The sequence below is a fragment of the Equus asinus genome, chromosome 28 (genome assembly GCF_041296235.1).
Source record: "Equus asinus isolate D_3611 breed Donkey chromosome 28, EquAss-T2T_v2, whole genome shotgun sequence".
NCBI classification, from domain to species: Eukaryota; Metazoa; Chordata; class Mammalia; order Perissodactyla; family Equidae; genus Equus; species Equus asinus.
The window spans coordinates 38884466-38910644 of NC_091817.1; the positions used below are offsets into that span (position 1 = coordinate 38884466).

A 26179-nucleotide genomic window follows, 5' to 3' on the forward strand; every position below is an offset into this window, starting at 1 on the left:
CAGTGGCACAGAGAGAGGGAGGGAGGGATAAATAGATGGAGCACAGGGGATTTTGTAGGCAGTGAAACTATTCTGTATAATACTATAGTAGTGGATACATAATATTATATATTTGTCAAAACCCACAGAATATACAACACCAAGAGTGAACCCTAATGTAAACTATGGACTTTGGGCGAAGTGTCAGTGTTCATTCAGTTGTATCTGATGTACCACTGTGGTAGGCAATATTGATAGTGGAGGAGGCTATGCATGTGTGGTGGTGACAGGTGGTATACGGAACCCTCTATACTTTCTCTTCAAATTTTTTTGCCGTGAACCTAAACCTGCTCTAAAAAATAAAGAAAAAAAAAGCTATTTTCAGCTGCATGATACCTTTATGGCCAGCTTTATAAAAAATACATATATATCTCAGAAAGGTGTGAATTTAACATTACACATAATTATCTTTGAAAACTGAGATTGGTGATATTTGCTTTCTTCTTTTATTTTATACATATTTTATAACTTAAATACTTCTAACTTATCATAGATGACCTGTGCAATCTTTAAAAGCCAGATTTTTGTATCTGGGAGCGGAGCGGTTGTAACTCACAGCCCGTTCTGGGGGAGATGAACAATCCAGGCCAAGGGATTATCTTGGTCAGCGCTTACCCGACCCGCTAAACAAGGCGAAGACTTTCCTGAGAGTCCCTACGGTGCGGCCCCGCAGGCTTATGGGAAATGTAGTTCCGAAGTTCGATGGACCACCCCTCGAAGGACCCTGGGACGGCGAGCAGCCCCTGCATCTGCGCATGTGCAATGCTGCCAGCGCGCCGGTGGCCGCCCTTCCCCCACTTCCAGCCTTGAGTGGGTGACAGGGCCCCGGTCTCCGCGCGTCTTAGCCGTCCCGCGCCGTGACCCGGCTTGGCACTGAGCCACGAGTGGAGGCTGTGCCGCTCCAGGTATGAGGGGGGCGGCCAGGCAGCTCCGCGGGCTCTGGGGGCCGAGAGTAAGGAGATGTGGGACGGGCTGGCGCCCGCGCGGGATGCAATCCTAAACTTCGTCGACTCGCAGGCGGCGGTGACCCTCGGGGCGACGTCGAGCGACGCCCGGCCTCTCCTCGGCGTGGGGTGGCGGGGCCCGCCTGGCCGGACGTGCGGGGGCGGGGACGGCGGAGGGGAAGGGCTGCGGCGAGGGCTCGCCTTCCTCCCTTTGTCAGGAGAGGCGCCGCCGACCGGCCGCCAGGGTCTCTGGCCGCGCGGCAGCGCATCCGGAAGCCCGGCGGGCGCGCGCGTGACCAGGCCCGCCGGGCGGGGCGAGGCCGGGGGCGGGGCCGGACACACCTGGCAGCGCGCGGACGCCGCGTGCTGCGTCCGCAGGCCTCCGGGGTGCAGGCAGGGTTGGGGACCCCCGGAAGTTCCCTGATGCCCGCGACGTGCCGAAGGAATAAGAGCTCTGACCTCTTTGCAAGAGCCTTTGCAGTTAAGTGTACATCCGGTTCTCACACCTGTCCTGTGACTTTGCTGTCATCTCAAGTTCAACAGAAAGAAAAACGGCGGCTCAGATAGGTGAAGTGATTTACCCAAGGTCACACAGCCCGCTGGTACTTTGTTATACGAATGGCAAAGGTTTTTTCATTTGCCTTTTGATTTTGTTCACTGGTAGTTTTTGCCATGCAGGCATTTGGAATTTCTCTATAGTTGGCTTGACTCCTCTCCCTTTGGTGACATCCAAAAGCCTTCACCACTTTGAGATAATACGTTTACTTATGATTCCCACTGGTAGTTTAGAATCAATTGTATTTTTTTTCAAATCTGTTGATTCCTTTATTATGATCTCATTAAAGGTTACATTTAATTAGGGGGAATGGACACTTTCATGATGTTGGGTCTTACGATAGGCCTTGCCATTTGTTCAAGTCCTCTTTTGTTTTCTCCCCGTCAGCAACATTTTGTAATCTTCATAAAAGATTTGCATTTTTCTTAACTTATGTAGTATTTTATTGCTATTGAAGATGGAATCTTTTTTCCATTATTTCATCTTTTTTCTCTTGTATTTGTTCATATTTCCCACTTTTCTTATTTTGTATATTTGGAATTTCTCCTTTAATTAGTGTAGCCAATGGTTATCTGTTTTTATTGTTAAAGAATAACTCTTTTTAATGTCTGTAGCATCTGTAGTAATGTCTCCTCGAACATTCTTGATATTTGTAATTTGTGTCTTCTTTTATTTTTTTCCTTGATCAGTTTGGCTAGAAGTTTATCAATATTATTGATCTTTTCAAATAACCAGCTTTTGGTTTCATTGAATTTTTCTGTTTTTCTGTTTTCAGTTTCGTTGGTTTCTGCTCCTCTGTTTATTTTTGCTTCCTTATGCTTCCTTGGGTTTTTGTTTTTGTTTTAGTTTCTCAAGGTGAAAGCTGAGGTCATGGATTGAAACCTTTTTCTTTTCTAATATAAATAGTTTAATACTGTAACTGTCCCTCTAAATACTTTTTAGCTAAATCTCTCAAATTTTGATATGTTGTGTTTTCATTTCCATTCAATTCCGTGGGTTTTTTTTTTTTTAACTTCCTTTGTGACTTCCTGTTTCACCCATTGGTTATTTAGAAGTCTGTTTAATTTTTAAATATTTGGGGGTTTTCCACATCTCTTTCTATTATTGATTTCTAGTTTAATTCTATTTTGATCAAAGAGTATACTTTGTTATAAATTTCAATTCTTTAACACTTGTTGAGGTTTGTTTTATGGCTAAGACTATAATTTATCTTGATGAGTGTTTTACATGTAGTTTAATGACTATTGTGCTGTTGGTGGTGGAGTCTTCTGTAAATACTAAATGGGTCAGGGTAGTTGATAGTGTAGCTCAGTTCTTCTGTGTCCTTAATGGTTTTCTGTCTACCTGTTCTGTCACTTACTGAGAAAAGAGTATTGAAGTTTCCAGCTATAATTGTGGATTTATCTGGTTTTTTCTTTCACTTCTCTCAATCTTTGCTTCTTGTATTTTCCAGTTCTTTTGTTAGATATCTATACATTTAGGATTCTTGTGTCTTCTTGGTGATTTGACACATTTGCTATTATGTAATATCACTCTTTATCCCTGGCAATATTCCTTCTGAAGTCTACTCTGTCTGATACTAATATAATCACTACAGTTTTCTTTTGATTGATCGTTGCAAGGTATGTCTTATTTTTATTCTTTTACTTTTGATCTAGCTATGTTTTTACATTTAAAACAAACTGCTTATAGACAGCACATACTTTGGTCTTGCTTTTTTATCCAATTTGACAACCTCTGTCATCTACTTGTCCCATCTGGTTCCTATTTTCCTCTTTTTCTGACTGCTTCTGGATTTAGCGGGTACTTCTTATAATTCCATTTCTTTCTTTGCTATTGGCTTATTGTTTATATCTCATTAAAAAATTTTTCTCTGGTTGCCCTAGGGTTTACAATAAACATCTTGAGTTAATCACAGTGGGCCTTTAAATAGTGTTATACTGTTTTATGTGTAATGTAAAATCTTACAACAGTATACTCCCAATTTCATCATCCCATCTTTTGTGTATTATTGTCGTATATTTTACTTTTACATACGCTATAATCCCACAAAACTTGGCTGCTGTTTCCCTTTAGACGGTCAATTATCTTTTAGAATGGTTAAAAGTAAGGAAAAGTGTCTTATATTTATCTTCGTTTTGACCATTACCAGAGATCTTTATTTCTTTGTGTAAATTCAGGTTTCTGTCTGGTATCATATTCTTTCTACCTCAAGAACTTCTTTAAATATTTCTTGTAGTACAGGTCTACAGTAACAAATTCTCTGTTTTTGTTTGTTTGGAAAGGTTTTTATTTCACTTTCATTTTTGAAAGATATGTTTGCAGGGTATAGAATTCTAGGTTGATAGTTTTTTCTTTTTTGGGGCACCTTAAAGATGTCAGAACATTGTCTTCTGGCTTGTATAGTTTCTGGTGAGAAGTTGGTTGTAATTCTTTATCTTGGTTCCTCTGTGTATGATATGTCTGTTTTCCTCTGGCTGCTTTCAAGACTGTCTGTTTAACTTTGGTTTTCAGTGGTTTGATTATGCCATGTCCACGTGTGTCTTCATTTTGTTTTGTTTTTTGGTATTCAGCCTGTTTGGATAAATTATCTGAGCTTCTAGGACATGTGGTTTGACATCATTCATTATTTTTGGAAAATTCTTTGCCATTATGTCTTTAAATACTTCTTCTGTCCCATTCTGTCTTCTCCTTTTGGGATTCCGATGATGTTTGTTAGGCCAGTTAATATTGTACTACAATGCTCTGTCCTTTTTTTCTTTTTTCCTTCCACTTTCTCTTTGTGTTTCAGTTTGGATAGTTTCTTTTGACCTATCTTCAGTTTTACTGAAAATTTTCTCAGCTCTGTTTTTTCGACTAATGAGCCTGTTGAAGGTATTCTTTCAACACTTTTTGGGGGGGGCAGGGGGAGGTCAGGAAGATTGTCCCTGAACTAAAATCTGTGCCCATCTTCCTCTATTTTGTCTGTGGGATGCTGCCTCAGCATGGCTTGATGAGCTGTGTATAGGTCCACACCCAGGATCCAAACCCTGCGAACCCTGGGCCACCAAAGTGGACCTTGCGAATTTAACCACTATGCCACTGGGCCAGCCTCCTCTTTCAGCTCTTACTGTGCTTTTCTTTCTCAGCATTTCCATTTGATTTTTTTCTTGCAGTTTCCATCTCTTTTTAAATTCCCTATTCATTCATGTTGTCCCCCTTTGCCATTAAAACCTTTAATTTATAAATCATAGTTGTTTTAAATTCCCTGTTTGATAATTTCATCAGTTGAGGAGTCTGTTAATTGCTTTGTCTCTTATTACTGAGTTGTTTTATTCATGCCTTTTCGGGTATCTCTTAATGTTTGATTGAAGGTGAATGCTGCCCGCACGATCCTTTCTGCTCCTTCTGAGGAGGCGAAGGGACTATCCCAGGAGGTGGTATTTTCCTAAGTGATGCGTGGGAATTTCTAAACAAGTCATTCTAGGAGTTCTGAGGCAGGTCAGATCTTGAAAAACAGTATCTTCCTTTTTCCTCTATTCCAGGTCTGCCTTCATAGTTCTCTGCCTTTACCCAAAAACTACAGAAAATGAACAAATCCCAGGTGAGTTGTTTGTTTATTCCTTCAGTACATTTGAGGAAGTTTATACTGATCCAGAAAATGGAATAGAAAAGTATAGATGAGTAAAACTAAGGGAAAAAATAGTAAGAATAACTGATCAATACCAGCAGCCAAAAAGCAAACCAGGTTAATTGAATGTCTTGCATTGATTGTGAATACCATTTCTTTGGTTCTCTAGCATTAGGTCTGAATAAAGTCTATGGACCTTTGTATAGATGTTTTGTACAGCATTCCCAAAACAGCCTAAGTTAAACGGGTTATCAGTTTGTCTACAGTTACTTCATATAGCATTCTTCAGCACACTTGCAGGGTATTATTGTGTGTATTTTGTTTTTCCAGTCAGATTAGCATGATGCCAGAGAGCTCAGTAAATATCTGGGTATGTGTTTAAATTCTCTCCCTGACTGCCACAAGTACCATTGTCATTACTTTCTTGAGTAGCTTTCCAGAGTTTATTTGTACATATTTACGCAAGTACAAATATAGGTTATTAGAAGACAGCATATTAATCATACTGTTCTGTTTATATATGTTTTATTTTTAATTTATAGACTTTATTTTTTAAGAGCAGTTTTGGGTTTACAGAAAATTGGAGTGGAAAGTACAGAGAGTTCCCATATACTCCCTCTACACACACACAGTTTCCTTTGTTATTAACATCTTGCATTAATGTAGCATACCTGTTACAATTGATGAACCAATATTGATACTTTAACTAAAGTCCATAATTTACATTGGGATTCACTCTTGGTGTGTACATTCTATAGGTTTTGACAAATATATAATAAACATGTATCCACCATTACAGTATCATACAGAATAGTTTCAGTGCCCTAAAAATCCTCTGTGCTCCATCACTTCATCTCTCCCTCCCTCTCCCTGAGCTCCTGGAAAGCACTGATCTTTTTACTGTCTCCGTAGTTTTGCCTTTTTCATAATGTCATATAGGTGGAATCATACGGTATATGTAGTCTTTCCAGATTGGTTTCTTTCACTTAGTAATATGCATTTAAGGATCTTTCATGTCTTTTCATGGCTTGATAGCTCATTTTTAGCACTGAATAATATTCCATTGTCTGGATGTACCACCATTTGTTTATACTTTCACCTATCGAAGGATATCTTTGTTGCTCCAAGTTTGGGCAGTTATGAATAAAGCTGCTTATAAACATCATGTGCAGGGTTTTGTGTGGGCATAAAATAAGTTACTCATTTGGGTAAATACTAAGGAGTGCAATTGCTAGATTGTATGGTAAGGATATGTTTAGTTTTATAAGAGACTGCCAAACTCTCTTCCAAAGTGGCTGTAACATTTTGCATTCCCACCAGCAATGAATGAGAGTTCCTGTTGCTCCACATCCTTGCTGGTATTTGGTGTTGTCAGTGTTGTGGATTTTGGCCATTCCAATAGCTGTGTAGCAGTATCTCACTTTTGTTGTAAGTTACAGTTCCCTGATAACATGATGTGGAACATTTTTTCATGCCTTTATTTGCCATCTGTATATCTTCTTAGGTGAGGTGTCTGTTAAGGTCTTTGGCCCTTTTTTTTTTTTTTTTTGGAGGAAGATTAGCCCTGAGCTAACATCTGCTGGCAATCCTCCTTTTTTTGCTGAGGAAGACTGGCCCTGAGCTAACATCCGTGCCCATCTTCCTCTACTTTATATGTGGGACACCTACCACAGTATGGCTTGCAAAGCGGTGCCATGTCCGCACCTGGGATCTGAACTGGTGAACCCTGGGCTGCCGAGAAGCAGAACGTGTGCACTTAACCGCTGCGCCACCAGGCAGTTTGGCCCATTTTTAAATCAGGTTATTTGTTTTCTTATTGTTGAGTTTTAAGAGTTCTTTTATATTTTGGATACCAATTCTTTATCAGATATGTTTTGCAAAGATTTTTCTCCTCATCTGTGGTTTGTCTTTTCATTCTCTTGATTATGTATGCTATCAGTCTATAACATAATCTTCAAAGTCTTTCCATATCAGAGCATAGAGTTTCCTCATTTTTTCCCTAAGTTTTTTATTGTGTAATGTAACACATATCCAGCATTATACTTTAATACTCTTTATACCTGTTGTATACAATATGTATAACAAATTTGTATACATTAAAGAATAATAATAAAATGGGCACCTATGTACACACCCAGGTTAAAAAATAGAACATTATCTGTTCTTTGTGATACATTCTCTTACTGAATCCTCCTAGTGTTACCAAAGTTCAGTCTCTGAACTCAGTGCCAATCCAAATAGCAAGAACAGAGTTTGGGTGAAAAGGGAAAACAGCTTTGTTTTCTTTCTCAGGCAAAGGGAGCACACAGCAGGCTAGTGCCTTAGGAAGTCCTGGCTCCCCATTAAGAAGTGATTAAGGGGCTTTAAAGGTTGTGAGGAATGTGGCTGCTTGTAAGGAGGGGGAGTGTGTGTCCTTGCTAGTTGGCACTTTCCTACCAGCCTGCATTTGGCTTTGTGAGGCTGTTTGCAAGGAGGAGGATGGTGAGATAAGGGAATCTGCAGACAGGTATCCTTGGTTGTCTGCCTCTGTGGTGGATAGTGGATTCTGGTGCCAGGAAGCTTGTCTGCCAACACAGAGGTTTTTCTTCTTTATAGTCGGTAAGGTGCAGGACGTGGTAACCAGACCCCTTTGTTGCAAGATGTTACTCAGACTCCCTGGAACCAGGGTTATTCTTAAGTCCTAAGGGAGGGGGAGCGTAAGCAAAGGAATGTGAGGAAGGAAAGATTATAGCTTTGACTTGCACGCCTCAGTTACTGGGAGTTTTACTTCAGATAAGGAAGACATTGCTAGTCAGGTTATTTAACCTGTATACTTCTAATTTCAGATAGAAACAGCCCATAACGTTAGTAGGTAGCTACTATCTTGATATTTCTGTTAATCATTCCCTTCCTTTACTTAAAGATTTTACCACTTACTGGGGCCAGCCCCGTGGCACAGCGGTTAAGTGCGCACGTTCTGCTTCCGCAGCCCGGGGTTCACCAGTTTGGATCCCAGGTGCAGACGTGGCACCCCTTGGCAAGCCATGCTGTGGCAGGCATCCCACGTATAGAATGGAGGAAGATGGGCACAGATGTTAGCTTAGGGTCAGTCTTCCTCAGCAAAAAGAAGAGGATTGGCAGCAGATGTTAGCTCAGGGCTAATCTTCCTCAAAAAAAAAAAAAAAGATTTTACCACTTATGTATGTATCTCTAATCACTATAAGTTCAGTATTGAAAAACTGTAACTGGAATTTATATTGCCTTGTTTTGCATAATTTTCTGTCAGATTGGTAGAGGCTTTTTTTTCTGTTAGACATGTAAGATCTGAAAGATATTTTTTCATGCACCTGTGTTCCCTTTATCAAGACTTAGGTTTTTTATCATTGTTTTTTCAAGTTAACAGTAGCCAGTGTTAGCTAGAGAGGTGAAGCCACTCATGCATTTCTGGTAGTATAAAGTAGTATAAAGTGGTGGTAGTATAAAGTAATACAGTTTTACTGGGGAGCAGAAGTTTGTGGCAAAACTTATCAAGCAAGCACAAGTCTAGTTGTGTCTAGAAATTTTGCCAGTATTGGACAAAGGCTCCTAGGAGAAGAAGAGCTGAATATAGGGTTGGGGAAGTCATTGGCAAGATCATGAGACACATAGGAAAACATAGGGCTCAACATGGCTGGGCCATCTGGCAGGGTCAAAGTGTAGATCGGGTATTGAATGTCTGGTGGGAATATAATTAGAGCATGTGGACTGCTCTGTATTCTCTGCTTCTTAGCTGTCTGGTCAACTGCCAACTCTGAGTAGTAGATCAAAGCAGAACACGTCTGTGTGATGAAATGTGTGTCCTCATCTGATACAAGGGAACCTGGTGTGGAGGGGAGAGAGAGATGTCATCAGCACATGTTCCAGACAAGCCAAACCAAGTACAGATAAGAATCTAGGTCTGGCTCACCCAGGCATTCTGCCCTCAGGTTAAAAAGGTGTTACAATGGCAGTAGGCATTTTGTTGGTGACATCCCTCAAAGTGCCTGCTTCTGAATCACACTATTCCAGGTGATGTGGCAAACAATTTGGTATCAGTAGAGAATCACTGCCATCTGCAGTCTCCTTCAAACTCCACCTAGGGATTTCCTTCAGCTCTCATATCAATCTTTTGTTTGCCCCTTTCCATGTCTTTGTCTTTTGGGATTGCTATTGTTTCATTGGAGTACATTGTTCAGTAACTTCTTGAGAAAGGGTATATGAGAGAGACATTTTTTTTGGACTTTGAATTTCTGAAAATGTCTTCATTCTTTTCTGATACTTGATTCATAGTATGAATGTGGATTTGTCCATTCCTCGCTTTAGTTTAGCTTAGTTCTGCCCATTTTTTTTTTTTTTGGAAAGGAAAGATTTGCCCTAAGCTAACATCTGTTGCCAGTCTTCCTCTTTTTTTTTCCTCCCCAAAGCCCCAGTGCATAGTTGTACATCCTAGTTGTAAGCCCTTCTAGTTCTTCTTTGTGAGCCTCCACCACAGCATGGCAACTGACAGGTGGTGTGGTTCTGCAACAGGGAAGCAAACCTGGGCTGCTGAAGTGGTGAGTGCCAAACGTAAATCACTAGGTCATCGGGGCTGGCTCTGCTGATCACCTTGAATTAGTATTATACCACCTCAGTACAATCCAAGAATAGTATACAATATATTGCAGTATGTCCTTGCAGCTTTTGTTTATGTGTGTCTTTAAAGATTTTATTTTTCCTTTTTCTCCCCAAAGCCGCCTGGTAGATAGTTGTATATTTTAGTTGTGGGTCCTTCTAGTTGTGGCATGTGGGATGCCACCTCAGCATGGCCTGATGAGCAGTGCCATGTCCGTGCCCAGGATTCGAACCGGCAAAACCCTGGGCCGCCAAAGCAGAGCGTGGGAACTTAACCACTCGGCCACGGGGCCGGCCCCTATCTGTGTCTTTATATTGCCTTCATTTTGCAAAATATTTTCCCTAGGTACAAAATTCTCAGGTTTGCTTTTTTTCTTTCAGTATTTTAAAGATGGCATTCTGCTTTTTATCTTGCTTCTATAGTTTCTGTTAAGAAATAAGTCTTCATTTTTATTGTTTTTCCCTGAAGGTAATGTATCTTTTTCTTCTGTCTACTCTTAAGATATTGTCTTTTTCTCTAGCATTCAGCGGTTTGAGTATGATGTGTCTAGGTAATACTTTTCTTTGTATTTATTCTCCTTGGACTTTATTGCATTTCATAGGTTTGTGGTCAGTGCCTTTTATCAAATTTGGAAAATTCTCAACTGTTATTTCTTCAAATGTTGTTTCTATCCCATTCTTTTGTCTCCTCTTCTGGGACTACACATTATCCTTTTTTGTTTTTTCTTTCAGCATGCTAAGCAATAGTGCATTAGACTTTTTGGCCATGCCTCACGTCTCTTTTATGTCTTATTCCCCCCCTCCCCGTTTTTTTCTCTCTGTGCTGCAGTTTGGATATCTTCTATTGACCTGTCTTCAAGTTCACAGTTCTTGTCTTCAGCTGTGTCCACTCTGCTATTAAGTCTATACAATGAGTTTTTAATTTCAGTTACCACATTTTGCAATTCTAGAATGTCCATTGCTTCCTTTTTGTAGATTCCAGTTCTTTGTTGAAATAGTCCCATATTTTCATCTGCATTGTCCATCTTCTGTATTCTTTTACATATTACTTAACGGTTAATCTGAAATTTGTGTGGGCTAGCTCTAATACGTGGATTATCTCTCCATCTACTTTTGACTGTTTTATCTCTTGATTTTTTTGTCTTTTCATTGTTTTGTCCTTTTTCATATGTCTAATAATTTTTGTATGCTGGACATATTGTCTAATCCATAACTCCTTTTAAAGAATGGTAAGTTTTTTTCTGCCAATAATTTAACTATCTGGCAGAACAGAACTGCTGCTCTCTGCTAGTTCTCTGAGAGGCTTGGCCTCCACCTACACATTTTAGGAACCAGCCAAAGATCTGCGGTGAATTGTTATGCAGAATTTTAGAGCCCCTTCTCTATGGCTTCCTTGTCTCCCATAACCCTGCCCCCAAATTCCAGTTGCTTTGCATACACAAGTGCCAATTTTTATTTATTCCACGTGGCATACAGTCACTTTCTGCTTGGGCTCTATTTCTCTGCGCCATGGTTTAGAAGATATTTTTAGGGACGTGTTGCTGGATATAGAATTCAAGATTGATAATTTTTTTCTTTGAGCACTTTCATCATCAAAGTGAATCTAGGACTTTCCTCATGTTCACCCTTCTTTCAGTAATTGTAGCCCTGCAATGGTTGCTCTCCAGTGCCTGCAGATTGTTTCATTTGTTTTGTCAGCTTTATTGTTATTTTTCTCTCTCAAAGTTTTGAAGTCATTACTTTTTAGTATTATAGTCAGGAAGTCCAAAGGACTGTGTCTACTTATCAGAGTGTGACCTGTTCAGTTCTCTACTGCAACTTGTAGGCTTTTCTCTTTGTACTCAGTGTTGTAAAATTTTCTGGTGATTTGCTTTTTTCTTACTTTTTGCCTGATACTTCATAAGGTTTTTTTTTTTCTTTCTTACCTTTTTTTGTTTCCTTTTGTGAAGTGTGAAAATGCAGGGAAATACAAATAAAAGCACATTAGGTTTATCTATATGAAATTGCCAGTTTTGTATATCAAAACAGTTGAATGTCATCAATTTCAATATGGTTCAACCTAAGAACTAAAAACCTATTACACCATCCAGTAGTCAGTAGTTAACATCTTGACTGATTTGCTTCCATACATTATGTATAGTAAAGTTTTTCTCTTTGTGTTACACAGTCCGTGCATGAATTCTGTCTCTCTCTTTCTCTCTGTTTTGAATCTGCCCTCTCTAGCATGCTGTCACTCTTGATATTAGGTCACCTCACTCATTGCTAAAACCCTCTTGACCATTAAAGCCAGTCTTCTTACCTTAGAGGTAGCTGATATTATGTTTTCTGTGGGTGTATCCAATCCCCTTTTTAAAATGCTTTTGTATGCATTAAATAGACTGTGGAGGCTGTGGTATATATATACTTTTGGAATTCTACTTTAATTATGTTTCTGTGCCAGCTTTTCTGTGTCTTTTAGAATTTTCAGGTTTGGTTTGTTCGCCATAAAAATTATTTTTACAAAAAACTTCTCTGAAGGTCTTAATCTTTTGTTAAACATTTATTCCATTTTAGTTTATTTTGATTACTGATTTTCTTGATCCTCTTTTCTTTATCTACTGGTCTGTCAGAATATATTCCCATCCTTCTAAAGATTTATCTTACTCTTTTTCAGTGTTTACCTAAATGTGTATTTCAAACAAAATTTAAGTTAATCACAATTTATATTTTCCTCCCAAACACAGTACTTTCTCTCTGCCACAACTCCCAGGTTGTTGGCATCCAAAAATATTTCAGCTTATTAGTTAACACCTCCTTCCCCCGTTCCATATATACTTATTTTGACTACATTTTGCTGATTTATTTGTTCCCTATTGCTTTTTGCATCCAACTGATTCTCACTGGGTTTACTTTTGTTCTTTTTGGAGTACATCCTTTTATAGTAGTAATAATACCTAACACTTATATGACATTTGCTATTTAGTAGTCATCATTTTAGATCAGGTTGTCAAACTATGTCCCATGGGCCAAATGACCTGCTGCCTTGTTTTTGTATGGCCCACAGCTAAGAATGGTTTTTACATTTTTAAATGGTTTGAAAAACATCAAAAGAAGAATACTGTTTCATGATATGAAAAATATATGAATTTGAAATCTCAGTGTCCATAATGAAGTTTTATTGGAATGCAGCCATACCCACTTGTTTACATATTGCATGTGCCTGCTTTCCTTGGTACAATGGCAGAGTTGAATAGTTGTAGTAGAGACTACATATGGCCTGCAAAATCTAAAATATTTACTACTGGGCCCTTTAGTGAAAAAGTTTGCCAACTCATATTCTAGTATTTTTAGCACTTTGATGATATTCTGTTGTTTTCTGGCTTCTATTGTTTCTCTTGAAAAGTTAGCTGTCAGTTTTATTGTTTTGCCGTTGAAAACTGCATCTTTTTCCCTCTGGAATTTCTAGCAGTTTTATTATGATATGCCTAAATGTGGTTTTCTTCATGTTTATTCTTCTTGGGGTTAGTTATGTTTCTGTGATCTTATGTAAGCTGTTTTGGAAAATTCTAAGTCATTGTCTCTCAAGTATTGTTTCTGTTGCATTTTGCCTCTCCTACTGGGACTCCAATTACAAATATATTAGACCTTTTTAGTTTATCTTATGTGTCTCTTAGGCTTTTTGATGTTTTCCATCCTTTGTTTTTTCTGTATTCAGTCTGGATATTTCTTACTGACCTATCTTCCAGTTCACTAATCATCTCTTCAGCTCTATCTAAGCTGCTGTTAAATTCACTTCTGTATTTAAAAAATATCTTTTCTGGGCCAGCCCTGTGGCCAGGTGGTTAAGTTCTTGCACTCTGCTTTGGCAGCCCGGGGTTTTGCTGGTTCAGATCTTGGGTCTGGACATGGTCCTGCTCGTCAAGCCATGCTGAGGCAGCATCCCACATAGCACAACCAGAAGGCCTACAGCTAGAATATACAACTATGTACTGGGAGGCTTTGGGGAGGAGAAGAAGGGGAAAAAAAAGGAAAAAAGAAAAGAAAAGATATGTATCTTTTCTAACTTTTTTTCCTGCTCAGTTTTACTCTGTGCTATTCCTTTCTTTTATGAGAGATTATTTGGCAATGACTTATGCCTGTGTGATGATGGGTCACATTGTATGTGGCTTACATTATCCTGACAATGTGGAAATGATTTCCCTTATACTTACTCCATAAAATGGAGTGACCATATCCTGGATGCTAAAAGCTGAATGGCCAATAATAAGACTGATATCCAGTTTATGCACATAAATTGTCAAGTATAAGCACAGCCAGAATTGATCTGAGAATCTTATAGATTACAAGGTGATTAAAAAGCATTTTTAATAAAGAGACAAGCAGGGCAGGCCCCGTGGCTCAGTGGTTAAGTTCGCATGCTCCACTTCAGCAGCTCAGGGTTTCGCAGGTTTGGATCCTGGGCACAGACCTAGCACCGCTCATCAAGCCGTGCTCAGGCAGTGTCCCACGTAGCAGAACTAGAAAGACCTGGGGGGCTTTGGAGAGAAGAAGGAAAATTAAATAAAATAAAAAGAGACAAGCATACTAGAGCATGCATGACATCTCAGAAAAATGAGCCAGATTTTAGGATTCAGCAAGTATTACCAAAATTTTTATACAGTCTGAGTGTGAACAGTACAGATGCTACATTATTTTAGCTAGCTATTTAGGATGTTGGTGTAGGAATTACGTGGCATGTCTCTTCAGGAAGTAAGAAGATAATGAAAAACAACTTGAATACTGAACTCTATTCAATTTGGCATTATTATTTTTTTGAGTACCTAACATGTTTTCATGTACTTGGTGCTAACAAGAATACAAAGATGAGCAAGGTACAATTTCTGATCTAAAAAATTTTTAACATCTAATGGGGAGAGTGGGAGGAATAGACACATTTAACAAAAGAAAACAGAGTAAAATAAGTGCCACAAGAGAGATACAAAAAAATACTCCAGGTTTAAAAGAGAGCAGGCACTCAAAATATAAGATGTGATCTATGTGGGAGGATCTGTGCATAGAGAGAGGAGCCATGGGAAAGAGAGATGGGACAAGAAATTTGGATGATGTTGAATACTGGCCTAGTCATTAGTTTATCTCAGTAGATAATGAATGACCGTTTCTAATCAAGGTGATCATATAATTAGAGCTATACTTTAGAAAAATTATGTTAGCTTTAGAATGTGGGGTAGAAGAGAATAAGGGGAGACAAGAAATAAGAGTTAGGAGGCTTTTCTAATACCTGGGGTGGCAGTGGAAGTAGGAAGCAAAAGAAAGACTTGAGGGGTTCTATAGCATGCCTATCAGAGTGAAGACTGGTCTTGGTCTTTGTGTCCCTAGTACTTAATTTAGTCCCTAAGAAATTTCCAAGTGATCCTGTTTTTTGAATTATAATTTCAGAAGTGACCTGAAAATGGGAATAAATACTTACTATTGGGAAAATCTTGACTCTATGATTGTTGACCTCAACAGCATTGATCTCAGGCATGGATGACCTGCCACCTGTATTCTCTGCTCCCATTCCAAGTAGCTAAAGATTCCTATATCATGAAATAATGTTGATTACATTAACTGCAAATTTGTGCAATATAACTAGGTCATTTGTAGTACTCAGACCATTGTAGTACTCATCTTTTCTTTTCTTTTTTTCTTTTTTTCTTACTTCCTATAATTTTTCCTATGGCTAGGATATATGAATGAGAGATGGTGGGAAGTTACTGGGGCAAAAGTTTTGAAGATAGTGACCAGCATAATCTAGATTTTGGAGATGTGCGATCTTAGAGAGGCAATGACAATTTGGAAGAAGTAGGAGGGGTTAGGGAATTGGAGGTCCTAACTGAAGATGAAAGATACGTAGATTCAGGGGAGAGAGAGCGTGAATAGGTAAAAAAGGATTCTTGTAATCAGAGAGAAGTAAATTTAGAGATGATGATTCTAGATGTACAGCCAAGCACCACATAATGATGTTTCGGTCACTGATGGACAGCATAAATGACAGTGGTCCCATAAGATTAAGGCCATATAGCCTAGGTGTGTAGTAGGCTATACCATCTAGGTTTGCAAGTACACTCTGTGCTGTTCACACGGTGATGAAATTGCCTAATGACACATTTCTCAGAAAATATCCCCGACATTAAGTGACACAAAACTGTATAGCAGTTTGAAGAATTTGAGGTGCTATTAAAGATGGTGTGCTCATGGGGCCAGCCCGGTGGCACAGCGGTTAAGTGTGCAAGTTCCGCTTCGGCCGCCCAGGGTTCTCCAGTTTGGATCCTGGGTGCGGACTGGCACCACATGGCAGGCCATGCTGGGGTAGGTGTCCCACATATAAAGTAGAGGAAGATGAGCACAGATGTTAGCTCAGGGCCCGTCTTCCTCAGCAAAAAGAGGAGGATTGGCAGCAGATGTTACCTCAGGGCTAATCTCCCTAAAAAAAGAGAGAGAAAAGAAAAGAAAAGATGGTCTGCTCAGGGAGTCACATGTGCTGGGTATGCCTCTACTCACGGCTAGGGTTTCTGCCCAGAACACCAAATTCATTTCAAATTGAAACTGCATCTGTCATGACAAAAATCTTTGAAGTCAGTCATGTTTAGCATCCCTTTTAATGCTGTGCTTTTAGAATTGTGTTTTATCAACAGTTTTTTGTTGTTTTTTTTTTGAAGATTGACACCGGAGCTAATAACTGTTGCCAATCTTCTTTTTTTTTTTCTTTTCTGCTTTTTCTCCCCAAATCCCCCCAGTACATAGTTGCATATTTTTAGTTGCAGGTCCTTCTAGTTGTGGCATGTGGGACGCCGCCTCAACATGGCCTGATGAGCGGTGCCATGTCCACGCCCAGGATCCAAACCGGCGAAACCCTGGGCCGCTGAACTGGAGCACGCGAACTTAACCACTCGGCCATGGGGCCAGCCCCTGAAGCAGTTTTTGAGCTTTTGTTTGTATACAATATGGAGAGCAGCATTATGAGAAAAAATACAGAATATTTTCATATTTGATGGTAGGGTCATTTCTAAATCAATGTAGCTGAGCCAGTGTACTGTGGCACAGGTGTACCCCCTTGTTCGTCTGGCAGTAGTACACAACTTCTTATTGTACTTATCATTTGGCCAGGTGGACTAGATGGTTTTGAAAGTTATCAAATGGGCTTCAGGGTTTTTTCCTTTCTTATAATTTCTTATTGTTTTTTATTAAATGGTTGGTTTTCTAGGTTTTTTTGTGGCTCTTTTCATATTTATATGCTTCAGCATTTCCTTTGTTTCATGGGGATTGTTTATTATAGTGAAAAGAATCATGTAGAGAGAGTATTTAAAATATTTAAAATATACATGTGATATATATATAACCCATGTAGCCACCATTCAGGCCAAGAAGTAGAAATTAACCACGTTCTTGAAGCCCTTATGAAATCCTATGTAGCTGTAATTGGTTCATTTTCGTTGCTTTATGGTACCAAATGTTTTAATATACCACAAGAAATTAATCTGCTGATGAACATTTTTCTTTCTAGCTTTGGGCTCTGATGTAAGATGCTGCTATGAACATTTTTAAATAATCTTTTTATTTTAATTTTTATTGCAATATAATTGACATTTAACATTAGTTTCAGATGTACAACATAATGATTTGATATTTGTATATATTGCAAAATGATCACCATAAGTCTAATTAATATTCCTCACCATACATAGTTACAAGATTTTTTTTTGTTGTAGTGAGAACTTTTAAGGTTTACTCTCTTAGCAACTTTCAAATATGCAGTACAGTGTTATTAACTGTAGTAACCATGCTGTAAATTACATCCCATCCCACTGACTGATTTTATGGCTGGAAGTTTGTACCTTTTGACCGCCTTCACCCACGTCCTGCCTCTGGCAACATCAATCTGGTTTGTGTATCTATTAGCTCGGTTTTTGTTTGTTTGTTTAGATTCCATGTATAAGTGAGATCATATAGTATTTTTCTTCTGACTTATTTCACTTAGCATAATGCCCTCAGGGTCCATCCATGTTATCACAAATGGCAAGATTTTCTTGGTTTTTATGGCTAAATAATATTCCGTTTTGTGTGTGTGTGTGTGTGTATATTTTCTTTATCCATTGATGAACGCTTAGATTGTTTTCATATCTTGGTTATCATAAATAATGCTGCGGTGAACATGGGAGTGCATATATCTTTTCGAATTCATCTGTTTTCTTCAGATAAATACCCAGAAGTGGAATTACTGGATCATATGGTAGTTCTATTTTTAATTTTTTGAGGAACTTTCATACTATTTTCCATGGTGGCTGCACAATTTATGTTCCCACCAACAGTGCACAAGGGTTTCCTTTCTCCACATCCTCGCCAACACTGTTCTTATCTTTTTGATAATAGCCATTCTAACAGGTAGGAAACGATATCTCATTGGGGTTTTCATTTGCATTTCCCTGTTGGTTAGTGATATTGAGTGTGTCTTCATGTACCTGTTGGCCATCTATATATCTTCTTTGGAAAGATATCTATCCAGGTCGTCTGCTTACTTTTTCTTTTTTTACTGAGGAAGATTCACCCTGAGCTAACATCCATGCCAGTCTTCCTCTATTTTTCAGTATGTGGGCCACCAGCACACATTCGGCCGCTAGCAGAATGGTGTAGGTCTGTGCCTGGGAACTGAACCCTGACCACTGAAGTGGAGTACACTGAACTGAACTACTAGACCACCAGGGCTGCTGGCCCCTTTGCTCACTTTTTAATCAGATTGGTTTTTTGCTGTTGAATTGTGTGAGTTCTTTATATATTTTGGATATTAACCCCTTATCATATATATGATTTGCGAATATTTTCTCCCATTCTGTAGATTGCCTTTCCTTTTTTTTTTATTTTAAAGATTGGCACCTGAGCCAACACCTGTTGCCAATCTTCCTCTCCCCAAAGCCCCATCCTGTCCCCCCCACCAGGGTACGCAGCTGTATACTATAGTTGTGAGTGCCTCCGGCTGTGCTATGTGGAACACCACCCCAGCATGGTCCGATGAGCAGTGCCATGTCCATGCCTAGGATCTGAACCAGCAAAACCCTGGGCCACCAAAGCAGAGCATGTGAACTCAACCACTCGGCCATGGGGCTGGCCCGTGCCTTGTCATTTTTCATCATTTTGTTGATGGTTTCTTTTGCTGTGCAGAAGCTTTTTAGTTTCATGTAGTTCCACCTGTTTAGTTTTGCTTCTCTCCCATTTTTATAGCTTGGATATGGTGGAGAGATCTTTATTTATGCCTGATACTTTGTCTTATAATTGGAAGTTAATCTTCTGCTTTTTAATATTCAAATCTTCAATTAATTCTTTAATATCATCTAGTTTGATACCACAAAAATACCTATATGAGCATTATCACTGCACTAGTAACATTAAACACTGCATATTTATCTTTATGTGTTTATCTCCCTATATACATCTTCAGAGGAGAAACAGTGTTTTATTTATTTTAGATACCTGTCAAATATGACAGTGCCAGAGATTTAGGGGAATCTGAATAAATGTTTTAACTATTTATAAAAATATTTTTGGGGGCCAGTTCCGTGGCCAAGTGGTAAAGTTCACACACTCTGCTTCAGCAGCCCAGGGTTTCAGGTTCGGATCCTGGGTGCAGACATGGCACCACTCATCAAGCCATGCTGAGGCGGCATCCCACATGCCACAACTAGAAGGACACACAACTGAAAATATGCAACTGTGTACCAGGGGACTTTGGGGATAAAAAGGAAAAATAAAATCTTTAAAATATATATATATTTTGGCTGGGGGGGTGGGATGGGGGGGAGCCGGCCCCATGGCCTAGCAGTTAAGTTCAATACACTCTGCTTCAGTGGCCCAGGTTTGCAGGTTCGAGTCCTGGATGCAGACCTACACTACTCGTCAGCCATGCATGGTGGCGATCACATACAAAATAGAGGAAGATTGGCATAGATGTTAGCTCAAGGCTAATCTTCCTCAGCAAAAAAAAAAAAAATTGGAGACATGACAAAGCATAGTAAAGGTATAAGTTGGTGTCATATGTAAATTTTCATAGTGACTCTTTTACAACAAAATGGTAAGAGTAAGTTTTTATATGTCCTTTCTACATCACCAAATGCTGACCATTCCAGAATGAATAGCAATATGCCATTTCAGGGATCAGTTTCATTCACGGATGTGACTGTGGACTTCACCCAGGAGGAGTGGGAGCAATTGGACCCATCTCAGAGGATCCTATACATGGACGTGATGCTGGAGAATTATAGCAACTTACTATCAGTGGGTAAGGACACCTTTCAGGAATAGCTCGATGTTTGCCTAGTAGCGTTTATATCCTTTCTCAATTACCAAAAATTATGAGCTTCTGAATTACTAAACTAAAATTAAGCTTGAATGGCCTCAAGCTTCGTGTGTTAAAGCTGAGAGATAGTGCAGACTCTGAAATTCTCTCTTTATTTTCAGGATTTCTGAAGTCCCAGCAGTTAGAGGCTACATTCTGTTAGCAAGTTCTCTGATATTATCAAACCAGATGTGATTTTGAAATTAGAGCAACAAGAAGAGTTGTGGGTACCAAAGTCAGAAAGAACTTTCTAGGGAAGATGTGGAAGGAGGGATGGAGAATCAGGTAGAAGCCAGTGGAATATCCAAGGGATTATCAGTGGGTTGGTACCTTTGAAATATTTTTTAGGAATCTATTTTTCAAATCCCTAAAGCTTTAGAGACAGCTGAGAACAGATGACCTGTATACCTCAGATCTTCTAATCATGCCTCCAAATATCAGTCTCGCCCTGCTGAATGCTCTTACTGTGTAACTGTTACAGAGATTTTCCTCTCACACTTGAGCCTGGAGACCTGTTACTAGCCTAACAAGTCTTAAACCTTTGTTATGTGATTAGTTGCCCTTTCGTTAGTATTCTCAGTTTGCCAGAATGGTGACTTTTATATTTTAGCTCATGGGAATTGATATAGCGGCCTCAAGGGAAATACAGATTTTTTAGTACAAGAGTGACATCATTGTTGTGGACACAAATGGCAGCAGCAATAACCAGTAATACATAAATGAAAGTAAAGATTATTAAAGGCCTCGGTTGAACCTGGGTAAATTTGACCCTTGAGATCCCTTCAAATAAAAGCAGGGACAAGACTGGTTTGGGAAGAAATTAAACGTATTAAAATGAGAAAAACAGGAAATGATGGTGAAAACACTCTGTTTCTCCAACAACCTCAAGAGAAGAAAAGCAGTGAAACCAGCAGTAGCAGTGAGTGATTCTGTTAGAAGGATGTTGGATCCTTGGATTTATTTTATATTTCCTACAGCATACATGGGCTTTCTGGATCTTGCCATCCATTGCAGAAGTCTTACTTTAGAGATTCAGAGCGCTGCACTAGGATTATCTCCACAAACCTGTGAGAAATGTTGCCCTTAGGAAGGTACTTGGTATAGATGAGCAGAAGAGAAAAAAGGGGAAAGAGCCTAGAAGCATGTAGACGAGGTGCTGGTCCAACCACAGTAATTCAGAGTCTAAGTGCTGGTTGCTAAACTCAGATCTGCCTAGGTTTCTCTCCTAACATCTTCATCTACTTATTTTGTTGGTCTGTGCTGTTTGATGTCCTTGAGGACACTGTGACTGTCCTTCATCCCTGGAATTGCCAGCCTTCCCACATCCTGTGTGCCCTCTGTTTTTATTTCACTTTACCCACTTTTGAAGCTCATTTTGTAATCCGGCAATGCTACTTGTGTCTGTTGTCAGTTTCTACTTCTTGTTTTGTCGCAGGCTTTTTTTGTCTTTTTCTTTCAAAGTTTAAGAGCTAGGAAAAATTTGCACTGAGGACTTTAATACTGGAAGACTGGGTCTCAAACTAAAGAGGCAGCCCTACGCTGGAGGGTTTGTGCTTCCCATTCTGTAGCATAGCGAAAGGGTCGATAAAGTGTATTTCATGTGCTCTTTCCTAGAGGTGTGGAAGGCTGATGACCAGATGGAGAGGGACCACAGAAACCCAGATGAGCAGGCAAGGCCATGCATAATCTTTAAGAACCAAACCCCCATTGAGGAAAAAGATAATCTCTTTGGAAAAACATTTAATCTGAGCACAGACTTTGTTTCTTTAAGACAAGTGCCGTATAAATATGACTTATGTGAAAAAACCTTGAAATATAATTCAGACCTACTTAATAGAAGCTATATAAGAAAGAAAGCTGATGAGTGTAATGGATTTGGAAAAGCACTCCTCTATCTGAAGCAAGAGAAAACCCATACCGGAGTGGAATACTCTGAATATAATAAAAATGGAAAAGCCTTCGGCCATAAAGAAGCCATTTTTAAACATCAGAAAATTAGAAATTTAGTGCAACCTTTTATTTGTAATTACTGTGACAAGGCTTTCCCCTTTAAGTCACTCCTCATTAGTCATAAGAGAATACATACTGGAGAAAAACCTTATGAATGTAATGTATGTAAGAAAACCTTCTCCCATAAGGCAAACCTCATTAAACATCAAAGGATTCATACCGGGGAGAAACCCTTTGAATGTCTTGAATGTGGAAAAGCTTTCACCCACCAGTCAAACCTCATTGTGCACCAGAGAGCACACATGGAGAAGAAGCCCTATGAATGCAGTGAATGTGGCAAGACATTTGCCCAGAAGTTTGAACTTACTACACACCAGAGAATTCATACAGGAGAACGACCCTATGAGTGTAATGAATGTGCAAAAACCTTCTTCAAGAAATCGAATCTCATTATACATCAGAAAATTCACACAGGGGAGAAACGCTATGAGTGCAGTGAATGTGGGAAATCCTTTATCCAGAACTCACAACTCATTATACATATGAGAACTCACACAGGAGAGAAACCCTATGAATGTACTGAATGCGGCAAAACATTCAGCCAGAGGTCCACTCTTAGGTTACATTTGCGGATCCATACAGGGGAGAAACCATATGAGTGTTCTGAATGCGGGAAGGCCTTCAGCAGGAAGTCCCGACTCAGTGTTCATCAAAGAGTTCACATAGGGGATAGACCCTGAGACGTCAGCCATTGTACTGTGGAAAACCCTTCCACCAAACCCTTCCAGTGGGGGAGAAACCTCATGACGGTACTGAAGGAACATGGGAATTCATACTGAGATACAGTCTGTTAACTCAGAAACGTATAAAAAGAGAGGCCCATAAGAACATCATTATCCTGAAAGTTAGGTATGACACCCAGCTGAAGAATACATATCAGAATATATCCAACTGTAAATAGACATACTTAGCTGTAGTACGATGAGCTTTTTAAAATCTTGAATAAATTATTCAAGAATGAAATTCTGCACAGCAACATAAAGGACTACAGACAGTACCTTAGGAATTTACTAGTTGTATGTGAGATTATGCCACAAAACACAAATTGTATATTTTAGCTCTGCACATGTGAATTTAACACAGTCACTGGGAGTTTGAAATTCTTGTCCTCTGATAATTAGGACACATCGAACAAGATTTTCCATAGTAAACATCACATGTGTTTTTCAGTACCTTTACAGCCCAGTATGCATTCTAAATGCAATGTGGAACAGATTTTTAGTAGCCTGTAACATATGTCTCCTCTTCCTGCGGGCTGGCATATATAAGTTGGTGTGACCATTGTTACTGAGCTGCCTCTTAATAATAGAAGACACGGTTCCTGAAGTTCTAACCTGCTTCTGGGTTTGCTGAAGATTTTTTAGAAGCGTTATTTACATAAATATGCAAGTGAGAGATAATTAAGAGATTTAGAGAGTGAAGGAGACAGATGTGGGTTCTGTTACTCAGTATGCACCAGAGACTAAAAATGGGCTTTTCTCTTTATGAATATCCCCATCCACCATGCCCTTGTTATTTTTCAGTGAGGTATTTACATACAAATGCATGTCTTTTACCAAAATATTGTATAACCCAGAAACTACTTGTATTTTTGTGTTTCCCTGTTTCTCTTAATATTTGATGAATTCTTGCAAAAAGTAGGATGTGTGTGTATACAAATGTTACATTTCAGAGACTTTAGAGGAAAAATTATTTTAAGAAACTATCAATAAATGTCTTATTGCTTTTTAAAATTTCCGTATGCATAGCCCACTTTAGAAAAAAATTTTTGCAGTGTTCTGTTTAAAGGAGGCATTTCTACTTTCTTGAGTTTCATTGTCATCAACCAAAAGCATTTTCCTTTGGAACCTGACTTCGTATAAATGATGCCTTCCCTTTAAAGGTTCACAACACTTCGTAAGTTAGACTTTTCAGTGATCTCTCCATATATTGTTTGATGATTAACCCCAAAAACTTCTCTTTTTTTTGCATAACTCAAAGATAAACCATTTTAGGCTTTACTTCAAATTCACAAGTTCCCTTCCCTGTCAGTCACAAATCATGCATTAGGATTGTAAATGGCAAATGTAACTGGCCTTTTTTTGTTATTTTTGAAGATCATTGATATGCTGTGACTGTACATGAATGTGAGTGACTTTCTGAACAAATTTACCAGAACATCCATAGACCAATGAGTCTCTGTCTTGCTAAATTGTCATCTGTTAACGGCAGGGAAGCAGGGAAAAGTTAATTTCATACACTGCTGTTAGAAATGTAAATTGTGACAGCCTCCTTGGAAGTCACTGTGACTCTATCTTTTAACATTAAGAATAAACATACTCTCCAACCCAGGAGTCTCACTCCTAGGAATCTATCCCTAAGAAAAAAAATAAAGTGCCAGTACTGAAGATTATATGTTTATCAATGTATATTGTATTTTTTGGTAAGGACAAAAAGGAAACAATGTGAATGACCATCAGTAAGGGAATGATTAAATAAACTGTGGTAATAATAGACATAATAAATAATCATGGCTGGATGGTATTCTATGGAAAATGTGTGTGTGTGTGTGTGTGTGTGTGTGTGTGTGCGCGTGTACCAAGTTTTGTAAAATAAAAGATCTAAGAACCTTATATATGTGTGTATTTGTATATGATTTTATGGGCCTAGAGAATAGAAGTCTCCTAAGTAAAAAATATTACAGTTAATTCCAATGGAAAATTTTCCATGCATTTGTCAGTCCCTAAATTAACACTCATTTATACTAAAACAACACCAGAACCCATTAAAATGGACACAAGTAGTTAAATAACATTAGTTAACATAGCACAACATAAGGCAGGTTCTCTTACACTATAAAATATTTGTCTTCTGTTCTTGGGCTCTAGCTTTCACAGCTGTATTGTATGCTTGAGCCAGTTTTATCAATGAAAGCACATATTTGACATGGATTGTTCGAGTAATGGAACCTTTAATACCAAAAAAATAGGAAAAACAAAAGCCAATGAAAAAATGCAAGGAATGCCAAGGTTATTGTTACTGTAAATTAGCAAATTACAAATGCTTTGAGAAAACTTAACATAGCCACCTTTATAACCACAAAGGTGGCCGTAAGGGTGACTGTCCTTTTATGAGCTGTTGGCTCTCAAGGCCCTGGAAATCCAGACCCGAACTCAGTTAAAAAAGAAAAAAAAAAAAAAAAAAAAGCGCCTTGTAATCCTCATAAACCAAAGGGGTTTTAAGTGAAATTCCTAAAGATAGGTCCTTAGATCCTGGGAGTGTGGCTGCATTTCGCTCACCCTTGCAGCAGGCTGGGAGGCAGCAGGCCAAGAGGCAGTGCAGTTTGCATAATAAAACCCGACTAGGAGGGAGTGTTTCCAGGTTCAGACCTCCACCTGTCTGACTCCCAAGCCCATGCCCACTGCACTTGGCCCCATGACATGTCTTTATTCCACTGCTATCTTAATTTCGGTAATTTTCTTTCCGTTTTCGTAGATTTTTCGTTACTGAAGTGCTTAAATACTTTAACTTTTTCACGTTTTATGCTTTATAAATCTGAAGTTGGGGATCATCATCTTGGTATAAAGCTGGCTTAGATTAGTGTGCGTCGCTCTACTGTTGGTAAATCTAAGGACTAGTCAGATGGGTCCTCAGGGTGGGGTGGGAGGGACTCTGGGATGCAGCCACCCCTGCTGTCTCCCATGTTACATTTGCCACCATTGGCCACAGTCTGTCCTCATTCTCTTCAGCTGTGTGACCAGCACAGAGCCCTGTCCCTCACCAGGCAGCTGGTCTAGGAAGTCAAGAGCCTGTGCCATCCCCAGGCCTTGTTTAGCTGTAATTTTTCTCGGCTCAACTGCTTACCTGATTGTCCCATCAAGTCCTCTGGCCAAAGTACGGTGGACTCTTGCTACCTGGTCTCCACTTGACAGTCCTCTGACTTCACCTGGTCTCTGCTCTAGGGCTTTTGAAAAGACAAACTCCCACAGCGCATCCTGCTGAGGAGTGGTCAGTGGAACATGTCTGGGACCCCTCTGCTTCATTTTCCAGCTCTTAGTTCATTGTTAGTGGCCTTCTTATCCTCAGGT

The 26179-nt window shown here is 39.2% G+C and overlaps 1 protein-coding gene across 4 annotated transcripts; it reads left to right on the forward strand.

Annotated features, from left to right (window-relative positions):
* Positions 1-328: 328 nt before the first annotated feature.
* On the forward strand, positions 329-24619 carry ZFP1 (ZFP1 zinc finger protein). Of its 4 annotated transcripts, none has more exons than XM_014849021.3 (4): positions 329-944; positions 5064-5122; positions 19919-20045; positions 21717-24619. In XM_014849021.3, the coding sequence occupies exons 2-4, from the start codon at positions 5108-5110 to the stop codon at positions 22790-22792; spliced, it is 1218 nt and encodes a 405-aa protein (XP_014704507.1). In that variant the 5' UTR covers positions 329-944; positions 5064-5107; the 3' UTR covers positions 22793-24619. The 4 variants fall into 4 exon arrangements, with proteins under 4 accessions (XP_014704507.1, XP_044617758.1, XP_014704589.1 ...); XM_044761823.2 differs by lacking the exon at positions 329-944 and adding an exon at positions 951-1550; XM_014849103.3 differs by lacking the exon at positions 329-944 and adding an exon at positions 951-1463.
* Positions 24620-26179: the final 1560 nt, after the last annotated feature.